General features: G+C 44.1%; 1 protein-coding gene across 3 annotated transcripts in view; it reads left to right on the top strand.

Moving 5' to 3' along the window:
- The window catches only part of LOC124997249 (potassium channel subfamily T member 2), a 35,937-nt gene extending 23,654 nt beyond the window's left edge, over positions 1 to 12,283 (top strand). For 2 of the 3 annotated variants that reach the window (XM_047570821.1, XM_047570819.1), the window contains 17 exons: positions 2,906 to 3,014; positions 3,157 to 3,213; positions 4,561 to 4,713; positions 4,792 to 5,045; positions 5,459 to 5,780; positions 5,865 to 5,970; positions 6,055 to 6,227; positions 6,735 to 6,806; positions 6,969 to 7,103; positions 7,212 to 7,323; positions 8,034 to 8,135; positions 8,222 to 8,305; positions 8,395 to 8,523; positions 8,956 to 9,301; positions 9,966 to 9,989; positions 10,695 to 10,779; positions 10,880 to 12,283. In XM_047570821.1, the coding sequence (XP_047426777.1) occupies positions 2,906 to 3,014; positions 3,157 to 3,213; positions 4,561 to 4,713; positions 4,792 to 5,045; positions 5,459 to 5,780; positions 5,865 to 5,970; positions 6,055 to 6,227; positions 6,735 to 6,806; positions 6,969 to 7,103; positions 7,212 to 7,323; positions 8,034 to 8,135; positions 8,222 to 8,305; positions 8,395 to 8,523; positions 8,956 to 9,301; positions 9,966 to 9,989; positions 10,695 to 10,779; positions 10,880 to 10,997 (2,381 nt within the window). In that variant the 3' untranslated portion in view covers positions 10,998 to 12,283. The remainder of the gene's footprint in view (positions 1 to 2,905; positions 3,015 to 3,156; positions 3,214 to 4,560; positions 4,714 to 4,791; positions 5,046 to 5,458; positions 5,781 to 5,864; positions 5,971 to 6,054; positions 6,228 to 6,734; positions 6,807 to 6,968; positions 7,104 to 7,211; positions 7,324 to 8,033; positions 8,136 to 8,221; positions 8,306 to 8,394; positions 8,524 to 8,955; positions 9,302 to 9,965; positions 9,990 to 10,694; positions 10,780 to 10,879) is intronic. The other variant, XM_047570820.1, reaches the window with a different exon arrangement.

Below are 12,283 nucleotides of genomic sequence, written 5' to 3'. Positions count from 1 at the left end.
ACCCAGCCACTGGAACACACACAACCCCCTCATTGGTTAAATACAAGTCGCATTTACATCTTAGCTGGCCTCCTGTTTCTCAGACTGCAAGCTGATTGAGTTTGATTCTTCACTGCAGGCTCTGGCATTTACCACCAATTGTTTCCTATGCAGAACACAATTTGTGTTTTTAGGACCCAGATCAAGGTTGTTGCTTAACAAGGCAGTCCTAATATGCCTGCACGCTCATCACTGAAGATAATGCAATCAAGAATTACACAGCAGGGGAAAAGGATGCTCCCTGGGCCTGATGCACTGATTGGCTTACTACAAGCACTAATGGCTCTATTGGTTTTTCCTTTCAAATTGGGGGCTGTTTAGCAACAAGTAAACAAAGGACTCTCATCTGTGTTTGTTCAGGTGGTTTGTTTGACTCACAGGGAGGGTTATGTTAAGTGATGGAATATCTTATTGAAAGGTGGACCAATACAACTGACACTGAGTAATTGGCCTGTTGCTGGGTCTTCCCATCTCTCCCTGAGTAGTGACACAAAATTGATGCCATCAGACAAAATTAATTGTGTCTATGCAAGGGCAAGAGGATTTTGGCGCAGATTAGTTTGGAGGTGCTGCCTCTTTGATACATTGTTATGTCAGACGAACATCATACGTTTAAATAAAGATACTGTATGTAGCTTTTTTGTTTTCTTTCCTCCAATCGTTAAGTCAGTGTTAAGTCATCGTGCTTTTTGGTGCTTTTCCCACTTCATTGTTTGTTGAATACGTTCTTGTTGCTTCTTAATTCATTCCATATCTATTCATTTGATGTCAGTCCAGATCTTGAAGTGGTACAGGATCTTGGCTCTTCTTAATCACTTTTGTAGACTTTTCCAGCCACTAACTTGCATCGTACACCATGCAACTATGTACTAGACTGTCTCAGAAGAATCTTTGCCCAGCTTTATTCTTTGGTCATGGCTGTGGATCTGGCACTTAGGGTTTGTTCTAGTGCCATGATCAGAGTCTCTGTGTTGTCTATTAAGTGAGTCTTTTAGAGCCGCTAATAGGATTTCTTGATTTCAGCCACTTTTTTTTTATCTGCTGTAGATCCCATGAAGAGGCTTGGTTGTCCATGATGTATTTTTACCTATCATCCTCAGTACTCTGCTACCTATGGGCCATCACTCTGGTGTAATAAAGGGATGCTCCATCTTTCATCTTGCATAGTAGCTCTGGTACTCATTAATCTTTGCCTTCCTCTTTTTCATTACTATTAAAGGATACTGGACTCACTATCCAAGTACCTGATGATTGCTAGGGTGTACATGTCAATCACTTGGATCTTACTCTTAACATTGAGCTGGCTTCTCAGAGCTGGTCTTACCCTCTCAAGGTTTCTGGATATGCCTATCCACCTTGCAGCCTCATCATGACTCCCATTTGACTGGGGATAACCTGGTACTTTTTTAGCTGTTCTGTTATCTTGACTTCTGATAGCTGCACTTCTTCAGTCCTGAACATCTCACCTCTAAAGCCTTCTCAACTTAGCTTTAATGAATGGAGCTTTCATGATGTAGAGTGGCGGGATATTGGCAAATACATTAAAAATGGTGTACTTTTGAGGGAATCCTTAATGAGCACAATTATTTTGTCCCTTGTTAGCCACTCAAGGGTGAGAATCTGTTGTTAGCAGCTCACAGTCTTGCACTGCCAGGCAATCATGCAATGCTGACCCTGTCATTTCCTGGTGCTGCTGAGCTCTATTCAATTGAGTCTCATCGATGGATGCCTACCTTTGTGATGATGACTGGCTTTTGTTATAGCAGGTTGAAGTGGTCTGCTCCACGTCATTTTCCATCACTATTGTGGGATGCATCTTGGCCCTGTTCTTTTGAATATTGTTCAGTTCTAGCTATGGGTTGGTCTGTCCTTGTGCTGTAGTTTTATTGTAACCTGGATCGCTGAATGGATCCCTGCTTCTCTGGTGTATCTCTTCAGTCTACTAGCCAAAACTGTAAGGGCTTGGTTGTCAGTTCATAGTGCCATACTGTTGATTATGTGTGTATGTGTGTATAAATGTGCATGTGGGTGTGTGTATGTGTATTGGCACACATGGACACATGAACCATTATGGAAAAATACAAATCAAAACATTTATGGTCGCTTACCTTACCTTGATGACTTCCATTGCATAGAGTTGGCCATGGTTGCACAATCCAGCACTCCAACTCATTTTTTACCCTTCTTTAGTCCTACTTTACTGACTCATGCATTTTGCCATCAATGCATCATTGTATTGTACATCAGCCAAGTGTCAATTGCCATGGGATAGATGATCAGGCAAACGATCTACCCACACAACCTTTGTGATCTACTGGTCGATCAAGGTTGACATATTGGGAACCCTTGTGCTAGGGGCTGACTTATGTTCATCTTTGTTGCACTCAATATTATGTGTCTCTTGTAACACCCATTTGCACCTGTGAGCCAGCTAACATCCCTGCAAGTTCATTGATTTTGCTGATAGCGTCAGTCAGGAGAATGAATAGACTGTTGACTGGCCACCTACCGCATCCATGGACAATATGTTTTCTTCCTGTTTTACCCGTGTAAATCTTGTCATCCAGATGACATCCAAGCCTGTCTAATTTGAGTCATATTGATATAGGGATGGGATGTGTAGCATGGCATGGTGCCCTTACTATGTGACTGAGATTCAAACCACCATCTGCTGCTCAAAAGACAACAACGCTACACGCTACACACTGTTCCATCCAGATGGATATCTATTTTATCCCATCAGTGTAGTGGTCGGGACTGGATTAATAAAGTAACGCATCACATTTAACAGAGAACAATTAATGAGCTTTACTGGGCCATTTATGATCAGAGTCATGTTGTCCTTCTTGTTTTTCTGTGTCTACAGATCATGTGGTGTGTGAAGAAGAGTTTAAGTATGCCATGCTGGCTTTAAACTGTGTGTGCCCTGGTACCTCAACTCTCATCACTCTATTGATCCACTCCTCGAGAGGACAGTGAGTTTACTTGTTTTCTTTGCCTCTGTCATTCTCCCTACACCCTTGCATTTGCACCATACAAACACACAGTAGAGATGACCAACAGAAGCCAGCTGCTGTTTGTATCACCACTAACTTTTGTCTTTTTGTTTCTTCTAAGAACAACTCCACAAGAAGCCTTCAAACAGCGTGTTGGAGCCTTTCAGTCCCTCAACAGGTAGATTAATCTTACCTTTGTGCTCACAGCTGTGTTGTCTTTCATAGTTTGCATTCTGTACTGTGTGGAGATTTTCACAAACCACTGTTTCATTGTTCAAAATAGCAGTACTTTGTATAGGTTTGACATTTCTGAATTGAAACAAGCAGAAATCAAGGTGTTTTTTAAAGTGTATTTAAATGTTTTTTTTAAAATAATTTTTGTACCAAATGGAGTAGTATGTATATGCCCGGATCAGCCACACCATTAAAACCACTGACAGGAGAAGTAAATCACATTGACCATATAGTGACTATACAGTGTTCGCCTGGGAAACGTTGGGACCTGTTATTCATACTTGGACATGTAGCACCCACCTACACCAGACCAGACACCCCCACCCCATAGTAATGACACTCCTTGATGGTAGCAACCATCCCCAGCAGGATGCAGCCTGACACACACACACACACACACACACACACACACACACACACACACACACACACAAAAAACACTTTAGGAACAACTAAAAAAAACATTAAGAACAGCACAAGATGTTGACCTGCCCTCCAAATTCACTAGATCCTAAACTGATCAACTATCTGTGGGATGATCCACAGAGGCTCCTCCCCTCAACCCACAGGACCCATGTTACCATACATCACAGGACACCCTAATAAGGCTTATGTCCATCCTCTGATGAGTCACAACCGTTCAATATTAGGTGTATAGTTTCAATAATGAATAGGTAGTAAACACAAAAATGCCAAACTGATTATATGAAATTATACTCAATAAAATGTGTGTTTTCAGAGCTGATGGCTGACGAGTACAACATTCAGAAGCAGGGTGTTTCATAAGTATGCTTCTATATCTGGACCTGGTGCCATTTGGTTTTATTGGCTGTGACAATGCTACATGACTAGGATTATTCCTCCTCCTACCCTGCCTTGCACTTAGTCCCTGTAAACTGCAAATTTGCCACAACACTTGTTTAGATAATGCAGTCTTTCTCGAAGGCCACCCACATTCACACTGCCCCCACACCCCTTCTTCCTGTTACCACCTCTTTCGCCTCCACTTCTAAAGCCATATTCCCCTGAGAAAAACTGTTGTCCTTTTAACTGTGTGAAGTTGTACATCTGGGACCTATTGTTTAGACAGGCTGGGTGTCCTTGTCTACCTCCATGTCCTGTTTAAAGTATTGATCAGCAGCTCTGACAACCGTGATGGGAAATCTTCTGACGTGACCCTGGTGCTGTTTTAAAAGTCACTATTTCCCAGCATTGCCAAGCAATGTTGGGAAAGCCACAGATTTTTATGTACTGAAAATTACCTGTGTTCTGAAAGGTTTTTCTGTTTCAGGGAGGGCGGTGCGTGCTCGGCGGACCAATGGCACCGGACATACCGGCGCTGCTCAGCCAATGAGGTGCATCACATCCGCTTGGAAGAAAGTAAATTTTTTGGGGAGTACCAGGGAAAGAGTTTTACTTTTGCCTCCTTTCATGCGCATAAAAAGTAAGTCGTAATGTCAAAAAGCCTAGAAAATAAAAGCACACTAAGCTGCACAGTTCAGGACTCAAATTGTCTGTGCAGGTATGGAGTATGTTTAATCGGAGTGCGCAGACTGGACACCACCAACATTCTGTTAAACCCTGGGCCGTGCCACATCATGGGAGCATCTGACACATGCTTTTACATCAATATCTCCAAAGAGGAGAACTCCGCATTTGTCAGGGGCCAAAGGGAGCCATCATGGGGTGGCGCAGGAGGAAATGCCAGGGGAGTGCACCAAACCATCTACCATGGACTCACCCGCCTGCCAGTCCACAGTATCATCGCCAGCATGGGTCAGTCAGATGGGCACGGCACAAAGACAGTGTAACATTTACACACTGACCTTCTGCCTGCAGTTTCTCTAGCGGTCAAATATGCAAAGCCTTCATTAAATTCTCTTAGACAGCTGCACAGTCACAGCTGTCAGAATTATGCAGTTTTCACATTTGAAACCTATCCGGAGATTTAAATACTTTCATACTTTACAGAGGAATTAACATTTATCTGATTATAAGTCACACTTGATAAGAGCAACAGCCATGAAATGAAATGTCAGATACTGTGGTTTTACAAACACACCACCTAGTGGACAAATGAATATGTCCAACTCACTGGTCTTCTTTACCTTCGCTGCAGGATGTTTTCTATGCAACAATCTCTTTCTCCAGTTTCGTAACCTGCAGCCATGTGTGCATGTCTGTGTCAGGCACTGTAGCCATTGACCTGCAAGACTCCAGTGACAGCAGTCCAGAAGGCCAGGACCCGGGAAGCGCAGGCCTCGGCAGTGGGAGGGGGAGCAGAAGCAGCTCCAGGACAGAGATGGGGGGCGCCAACACCTTAGCCCTACCTGCCATGGGAGAGTCGGAGGAGAGACGGCACAGCATCGCCCCCGTCCTGGAGCTCGTTGATGGCGTCAGCAACCCCACCTTCGATCTACTGGGGGACCAGTCAGAGGATGAGGGAGGAGAGGAGGGAAAGGAGGACAGTGACAGGGATGAGAGCGCCCACTGGTGGGGCCGGCATAGCGAGTAAGCACGGTGTTTGAATTGGTGCGCATGAGTATATTGAAATCAATATGTCATTTCAGAGGTAAATGTGGGTTTGTGCTGCAGGTGGGTGAAGGGATACCCGCTAAACTCTCCATATATTGGCAGCTCACCTGCTCTGTGCCATCTTCTCCAAGAGAAGATGCCTTTCTGCTGTCTACGCATGGACAAAGTATGCCATTCAAGCAGCTAACCATCTTTATTTCACAAGCTGACTGTGGCGTGTTCCTCAATTACCACTCTGCTTCCCTCTTAGGCTTGCCACCACATCCCCTTTGAGGATGCCCGCTCCTATGGCTTCAAGAATAAATTGATCATTGTGTCTGCGGAGAGTGCAGGGAACGGCCTGTACAACTTCATTGTTCCTCTACGGGCCTACTACAGACCAAGGAAGGAGCTCAACCCCATCGTGCTGCTGCTGGAGAGTGTGTGAGGACAACATCTTTGTTGCGATGCAGTAGCTATGACTGTAAACTCAGCTTCAAACTGACTTCGGTTACGTGTTAGTGTTTCCTATAATTGATGCTGGCAGCACGAGAGCTATGCTACAAATCTAGGTTGCACAGAACCGTAAAATGGATCCTCCTTGAATAGCAAGAGGAGGAGAAAAATGGAGCTATTTAAGGTCCTTGTAAACATGATTTGTCAAATGTCGAACGCTTTCAGGACAATGCGCTCCACAATCCTGGGTCCTATTTTGTGGCTGGTACGTCAACGTAGTCAGCCAAATGAGAGTGGAATCCAATAAAATGACAATAAAATGCTGAGTCACTCTAGCGTTATTTTCAGCTTTCTCTGCAGGCAGGTTGACTGTGCTGAATATCTGAGGCTGAGTGAGGGGTGGGGGGTCTGTCACTGTGGGAACTGTAGTTCTTCATTATGTATAAACCTCTACTGGTGGGACTTACAAGTTAATTTGTGGTTTTATTGGTTCAGACCTGAAGCAGACTTCCTGGAGGCAATCTGTTGGTTCCCCATGGTGTTCTACACAGTGGGCTCCATCGACAAGTGAGACAAACCTACTCTCCCGTGTGATTTCATGTTTTGGTTTATTACTATTTCTTTAATATTTATTCATTTATGCACCTTCCCTCATTCTTAGCCCTTCAAAACAGATATTATTCTGCCCTATGCCCATCCACACACCCTTCTCTTTCTCTCTTCCCTCAGTCTGGACAGTTTGCTGCGATGTGGAGTCACATTCGCAGACACCATGGTGGTGGTTGACAAGGAGAGCTCCATGATCGCAGAGGAGGATTACATGGCCGACGCAAAGACCATCGTCAACGTCCAAACCCTTTTCAGGTCCGCTTTGCCCAAACTCGTTCTTTCACGCTGGCTTAAAATGTGTTTGTTGTGTTTTGTTTTGTATTTTTTTTATTCTCTATCTCTTTTTGTGCTTATTCCTCCCAGATTGTTTCCAGCGCTTAGTATCATCACGGAGCTCACACACCCGGCAAACATGCGCTTTATGCAGTTCAAAGTCAAAGACCACTACTCCATAGCTCTGTCCAAACTGGAGAAGGTAAAAAGAGCAATTTCAAAACCAATTCCCCTCACACAGACTTCAATGGTCTTTATGAAAAGGATATTGATTGACATTGATGAAATGCTGCTAAGCCAATAATACGTTGTTTTAATGAAAACTGCAGAGATCTTTTGTACTGGCCCAAAATTAAATCCTTGTTGATTTTGTTCCTTTCATCTAGTGCTCTTTGCCTTTTCAACATCTCCTCTTGCTGCTGTTTTTAATGTTGCTTTGTGTGTGGCAGCTAATGAGTCCCCCCTGGGCGTCAATAACATTTATCTACAAAGCAATAAATTAGTCACTGCTTGACATCATGTCTAAAAATGAAAAAAATAAGAAAAACATGGGAGTAAATATTACGAGAACAGGATTGCCTTACAGGAGGAAAGATTTTTTGTGTGTATTACTAGGCTTTTTTCTAATTTGTGGGTTTTCTAGTTTAATAACTCCACATTAAAAAAACATTACCTTCTCATCAAATTCAGTGTGAGCTCTAAACTGGCCTCCACAATGCGTGTCAGCTTGTCAGCTTTAAACTCTTGAGTGTTCCCAGCGATCCCAGTGCACGATGGAAGAGTTGTGATCCCATTACAGATGGAAGAAATCCTCTTCTAGAAAGATTTTCATCTCTTTATCTGCTTTCCTCTGGGGCCAGTGTGATCTGAAAACAGGTTGTGTGTGTGTGTCTCTTTGTGTTTGATCTGCAGAAAGAAAGAGAGAAGGGGTCTAACCTGATCTTCATGTTCCGCCTGCCCTTTGCTGCTGGGAAGGTGTTCAGCGTTAGCATGCTGGACACTCTCCTCTACCAGGTTCCTCAACCACGCAGATCATTTAACTCGTACAATGCCAAGCAGGGTCTATTTGTGCTGACTTGTTTGTTGTGTCGCCCTGCCAGTCATTTGTGAAGGACTACATGATCTCAATCACCAGACTGCTGCTTGGTTTGGACTCCATGCCTGGCTCAGGTTTCCTCTGTGCTGTACGTAGTCAAACACGAGCAGCTTGAGTTCAGTCTGCGTGGACCGGGAGTCGCCTTTAAGACAGATTATTGTTCTGTTTGTTATGTAGATGAAGATCACAGAAGACGACTTGTGGATCCGCACCTATGGCAGGCTCTACCAGAAACTATGCTCCTCCACTGGAGACATCCCCATAGGGATCTACCGCACAGAGGCCCAAAAGCTTCCAGTCTCAGAGGTCAGTCGCCTACTTTGCCTGCCGTTGAGTCCACTGGTTCAAGTGTCGCTTCAAGTCTTTTGAAAAAGTTTTTCATTGATAAATTATAAGAGATTACATCACAGATGACTTGTTCAAAACTCTCAACACAAATCTTTTGCATCCACAGTGAAAATTTTCCCTTTACATTAATGTAAACACCAATATCTCTCCACTGCTAACCCAGTTTGTGTGAATTATAAGGCTACAAATATATGCAAAGGCAGTCAGGCAATTTTATGCACTCATCTTCATTTGTCATTCGCTTCTGCCATGAAAAGAAATAATTCATTTCTCTTCATTCTGAGAAATCAAAAGCAGGCCGCTGTACAGCTGATTTAATAAACGATAGCATGCTGATTACACCCCATAAGGAAATGAAAGTGTGAGTGTGTGTGGTCGTGTGTGTCTCAGTCCCAGGTGTCTATCACGGTCGAGGACTATGAAGACACCAGGGAACCCAGAGAGCCCCTACTGTCCCGCACCAGCGCCCATCGCAACTCCACCTCCTCGGAGCCCATCTCCACCTCGTCCCACTCCTCAGACCACCCGCTGCTCAGGAGGAAGAGCATGCAGTGGGCACGCCGGCTGAGCAGGAAGGGGGGCCGGGGCTCCAGCGGGAATAAGGGAGGCCCGGGCAGCGCGGCAGAAAGGATCAGCCAGCAGAGGCTGACCTTGTTCAGGCGCTCAGAGAGGCAGGAACTCAATGCCCTGGTGCGAACAAGGATGAAACACTTGGGCCTTTCTCCAACTGGATTCAGTAAGTCTGCAGCAATTTGTGTAGAAATGTAATGATTCTATACAATGGTGGAATGTACAAAATTCTGTTTTACCTTCGATAGAAGTCTGCTACACTGCATTTCAGATGTGATTATAACATTTAGATATTAAGGTTTACATGGAAAACATTTGATGAGCTTACAGTATAGTGTGTTGTTAAATCAAACCTATTTTTTTATCCAAATATTGGATAAATGTTCAGTGTTCAATAAAAAATGAAATGAGGATAAATGTAACTATCCATCACAATTTTTTTGTTTTTTTCCCCCCCCACATTAAAGTGGCAATCTCGAACATTTCAGTTGCGTTGATTTGGAAACACCTGTTACTGGTGGTAACAGCATACGATTAAATCACAGAATACCCGGGCCGGCAAAACAAACCGCTGTATTTGTATAAAACAAATCAGGCAATATCAACTGTAACCGGTTTATGGCCGCGCCCAGCGTAAGCGTGTGAACAGCAGAGCAGAGTGAAAGGAGGCGGTTACCTGAGACGTTAGAGGTGTGTGCGGCCTGTCGCCTGCACCTCTTCATCTAACAGCTCACTGTGACTGCTCCTCCTCTTCTTCCATGACCCCCTGTGATATTTCTAATTGATTAGCCCTCAAAATTGCCAAAAATGACCGCTGTCTTTTTTTGTAGATGCATTTTTGATGAACGATAACGGTAAGTGCTAAAGCTCACAGACAAAACACATTGCATTTGCTTTATACTTTAAGTCAGCCAGTGCCCTGCCAGCTAATGCATGCTTTTAATTAGGAGCTGCAGCAGAATATTATGTTTGGTTTGCACTGGCAGCAATCTCTCAACCATTGGCCACTGTGATAGTTTAACATTCATATCCAGACATCTGTTAATAGAGATTACATTAGCGATAACCTAATACGGCAGTATTTTCTGGGAACGTTGCCACAGACTCCCGGTTCATTAAAAGGGCAACATGTAAATATTGTAGTGCTGCTATCGGTGGACCATATGCTGCAATGCTGTACCACATTGTAGCACCTCGTTCAACAGGCAGCTCTTTAAATGAAAATGTTCGACGTTGCCACTTTAAGCCTCACACTAGCTTTCCAATTTGTGTCCCACTGAAAGAGGGCAGAAAGGAAATGAACTCCGTCTGGACCTGTTCACATTAACGCATTTGTAGTAACAATTTAATTATATAACATCACAGTAGCCCTAGTACCTGTATGTACATTTATTATTATTATTACTGCCTGTACCCTTTTTATTTAAATTTGTCTTCCTTTAGTGCGACTCACGTTAACACTTTGCCTCTGTTCGGTGTACGGATGTAGCGCAGCATGCTGTGCATCCTGCGCCTATTTTATTTCCCGGCTACACAAATATCTTTTCTTCCTGTGTCAGATGGGATGGCAGACCAAGGGAACAGACTGTCCTACATCCTCATCAACCCCTCTCCAGACACCAGACTGGAGCTGCATGATGTTGTGTGAGTACACGCGTGCACACATGAAATTGTCGGCACTCCAGAATGAGCACTAAAGATTACAGGATTCAGGTTGTTTGTTGCTCCTGTGCCCCATCTGCAGGTACCTGATCAGACCAGACCCGCTCTCCCTGGTACCCAATCAGGGGAGCGGCAGGAAGTGCGGCGCTGGGCTCTCAGAGAGCACCAGGTTCGACACGCAGGACAGCACCCATCTGTGAGAGACGAACTGGGACTCATACACTGTCAAAGCAACACAATCACGAAGGGGAAGCAAAACTCACTCAAGTTGTGACATTCTGTAGAAGGGGATGCAGCCAGACGGCGCGAAGCCCTCATAAATCCTCCACATTCTGACTCGATGAACTCAGAGATGCCAGACATGCATGGACTTTTTCTATAACAACGGGAATGTTTTATTTATGCACCTTCCTATTTTCAAGGCGGAGAGCTGCGGACACAGAAGTGCATTTAATGAAAACCTGTGTGTATTTATATCCGTGTATGTGCATGTTATGTGCCGCATCGTGTACTGCTGCGCATGCAGCGTGGATGTAGTTACGAGTGTACGTACGTATATGTGTGCAAGCAGGCGTGTGAATGTGTGCGGACCCGGAGCAAGACACTGCCAATTCTACGTGGACAGCCAAGGGAACCTGCTGCCAAACGAAATCCAAGGGACGTGCCGTCGTGTCTTCACGTGTGTCGTACGTGTGTTTTGTCACGCTTTAATGTCGTATTTGAAAGTGACACTACGGTTTACACACCCTGTGAGGCTTTTGTAACATAAAAGCCTTTTTAGAAAACTTTTTACCTTTGTCACTCGCGTCGTCAGTCACACACACAAACACGCGCGCGTTTGTTTTACGTTCACCAGCAGCGGATGTATCCAAAGAGCACCAGTCTCAGTAATGGACACAATCTGACAGCGAGCTTGCAGTGCCGCTGCAGGGCATTCAGTCACATCGCCGTCACCGTTTGTGGCTTCGTGAGTTCTCTTTGAACAAACCTGACCTGAGTACACCCCCGCCACCCCCCACCCCCTCCCCTTACACTCGCACTCTCTCTGCTTCTGTCAGTCAGTGTGAACCAAACTGCCACCAGCTTGCTTTTGCTCACATGCATGTATGAGATGCAGCGGCTGGACAAAACAACAGGAACATACATATACTGTAATATAATGCCATCCGGCCAAATAGCCCTGCAATAAATACTAACCCTTGTGAAGCTTATAATGTTTTTGAGAGTGTCAAACAAAACGTGGATTGAGTTCTCAGTTATGCACCTGACTTATAAGCTTTACAATTAACTGTTTGATGTATTTATTGCACACTGCTATAAGCATCCACTTTAACAAGTAATAATTAGATGGCTAATTTAAAGGTTTAAGTATAATTTGGTTAAAAATGAGTCTTATGTCCTTGACATGTGAAATTCTGAAAGTTTAGTTTGAAGAAATGCTAACTTATAATCTGTTCTATTAAAGTAAATTATTTGTTACTGTGGA

This window comes from Mugil cephalus, chromosome 20, assembly GCF_022458985.1.
Source record: "Mugil cephalus isolate CIBA_MC_2020 chromosome 20, CIBA_Mcephalus_1.1, whole genome shotgun sequence".
Taxonomy (NCBI): Eukaryota; Metazoa; Chordata; class Actinopteri; order Mugiliformes; family Mugilidae; genus Mugil; species Mugil cephalus.
This window is presented reverse-complemented; position numbering and strand designations above follow the sequence as displayed.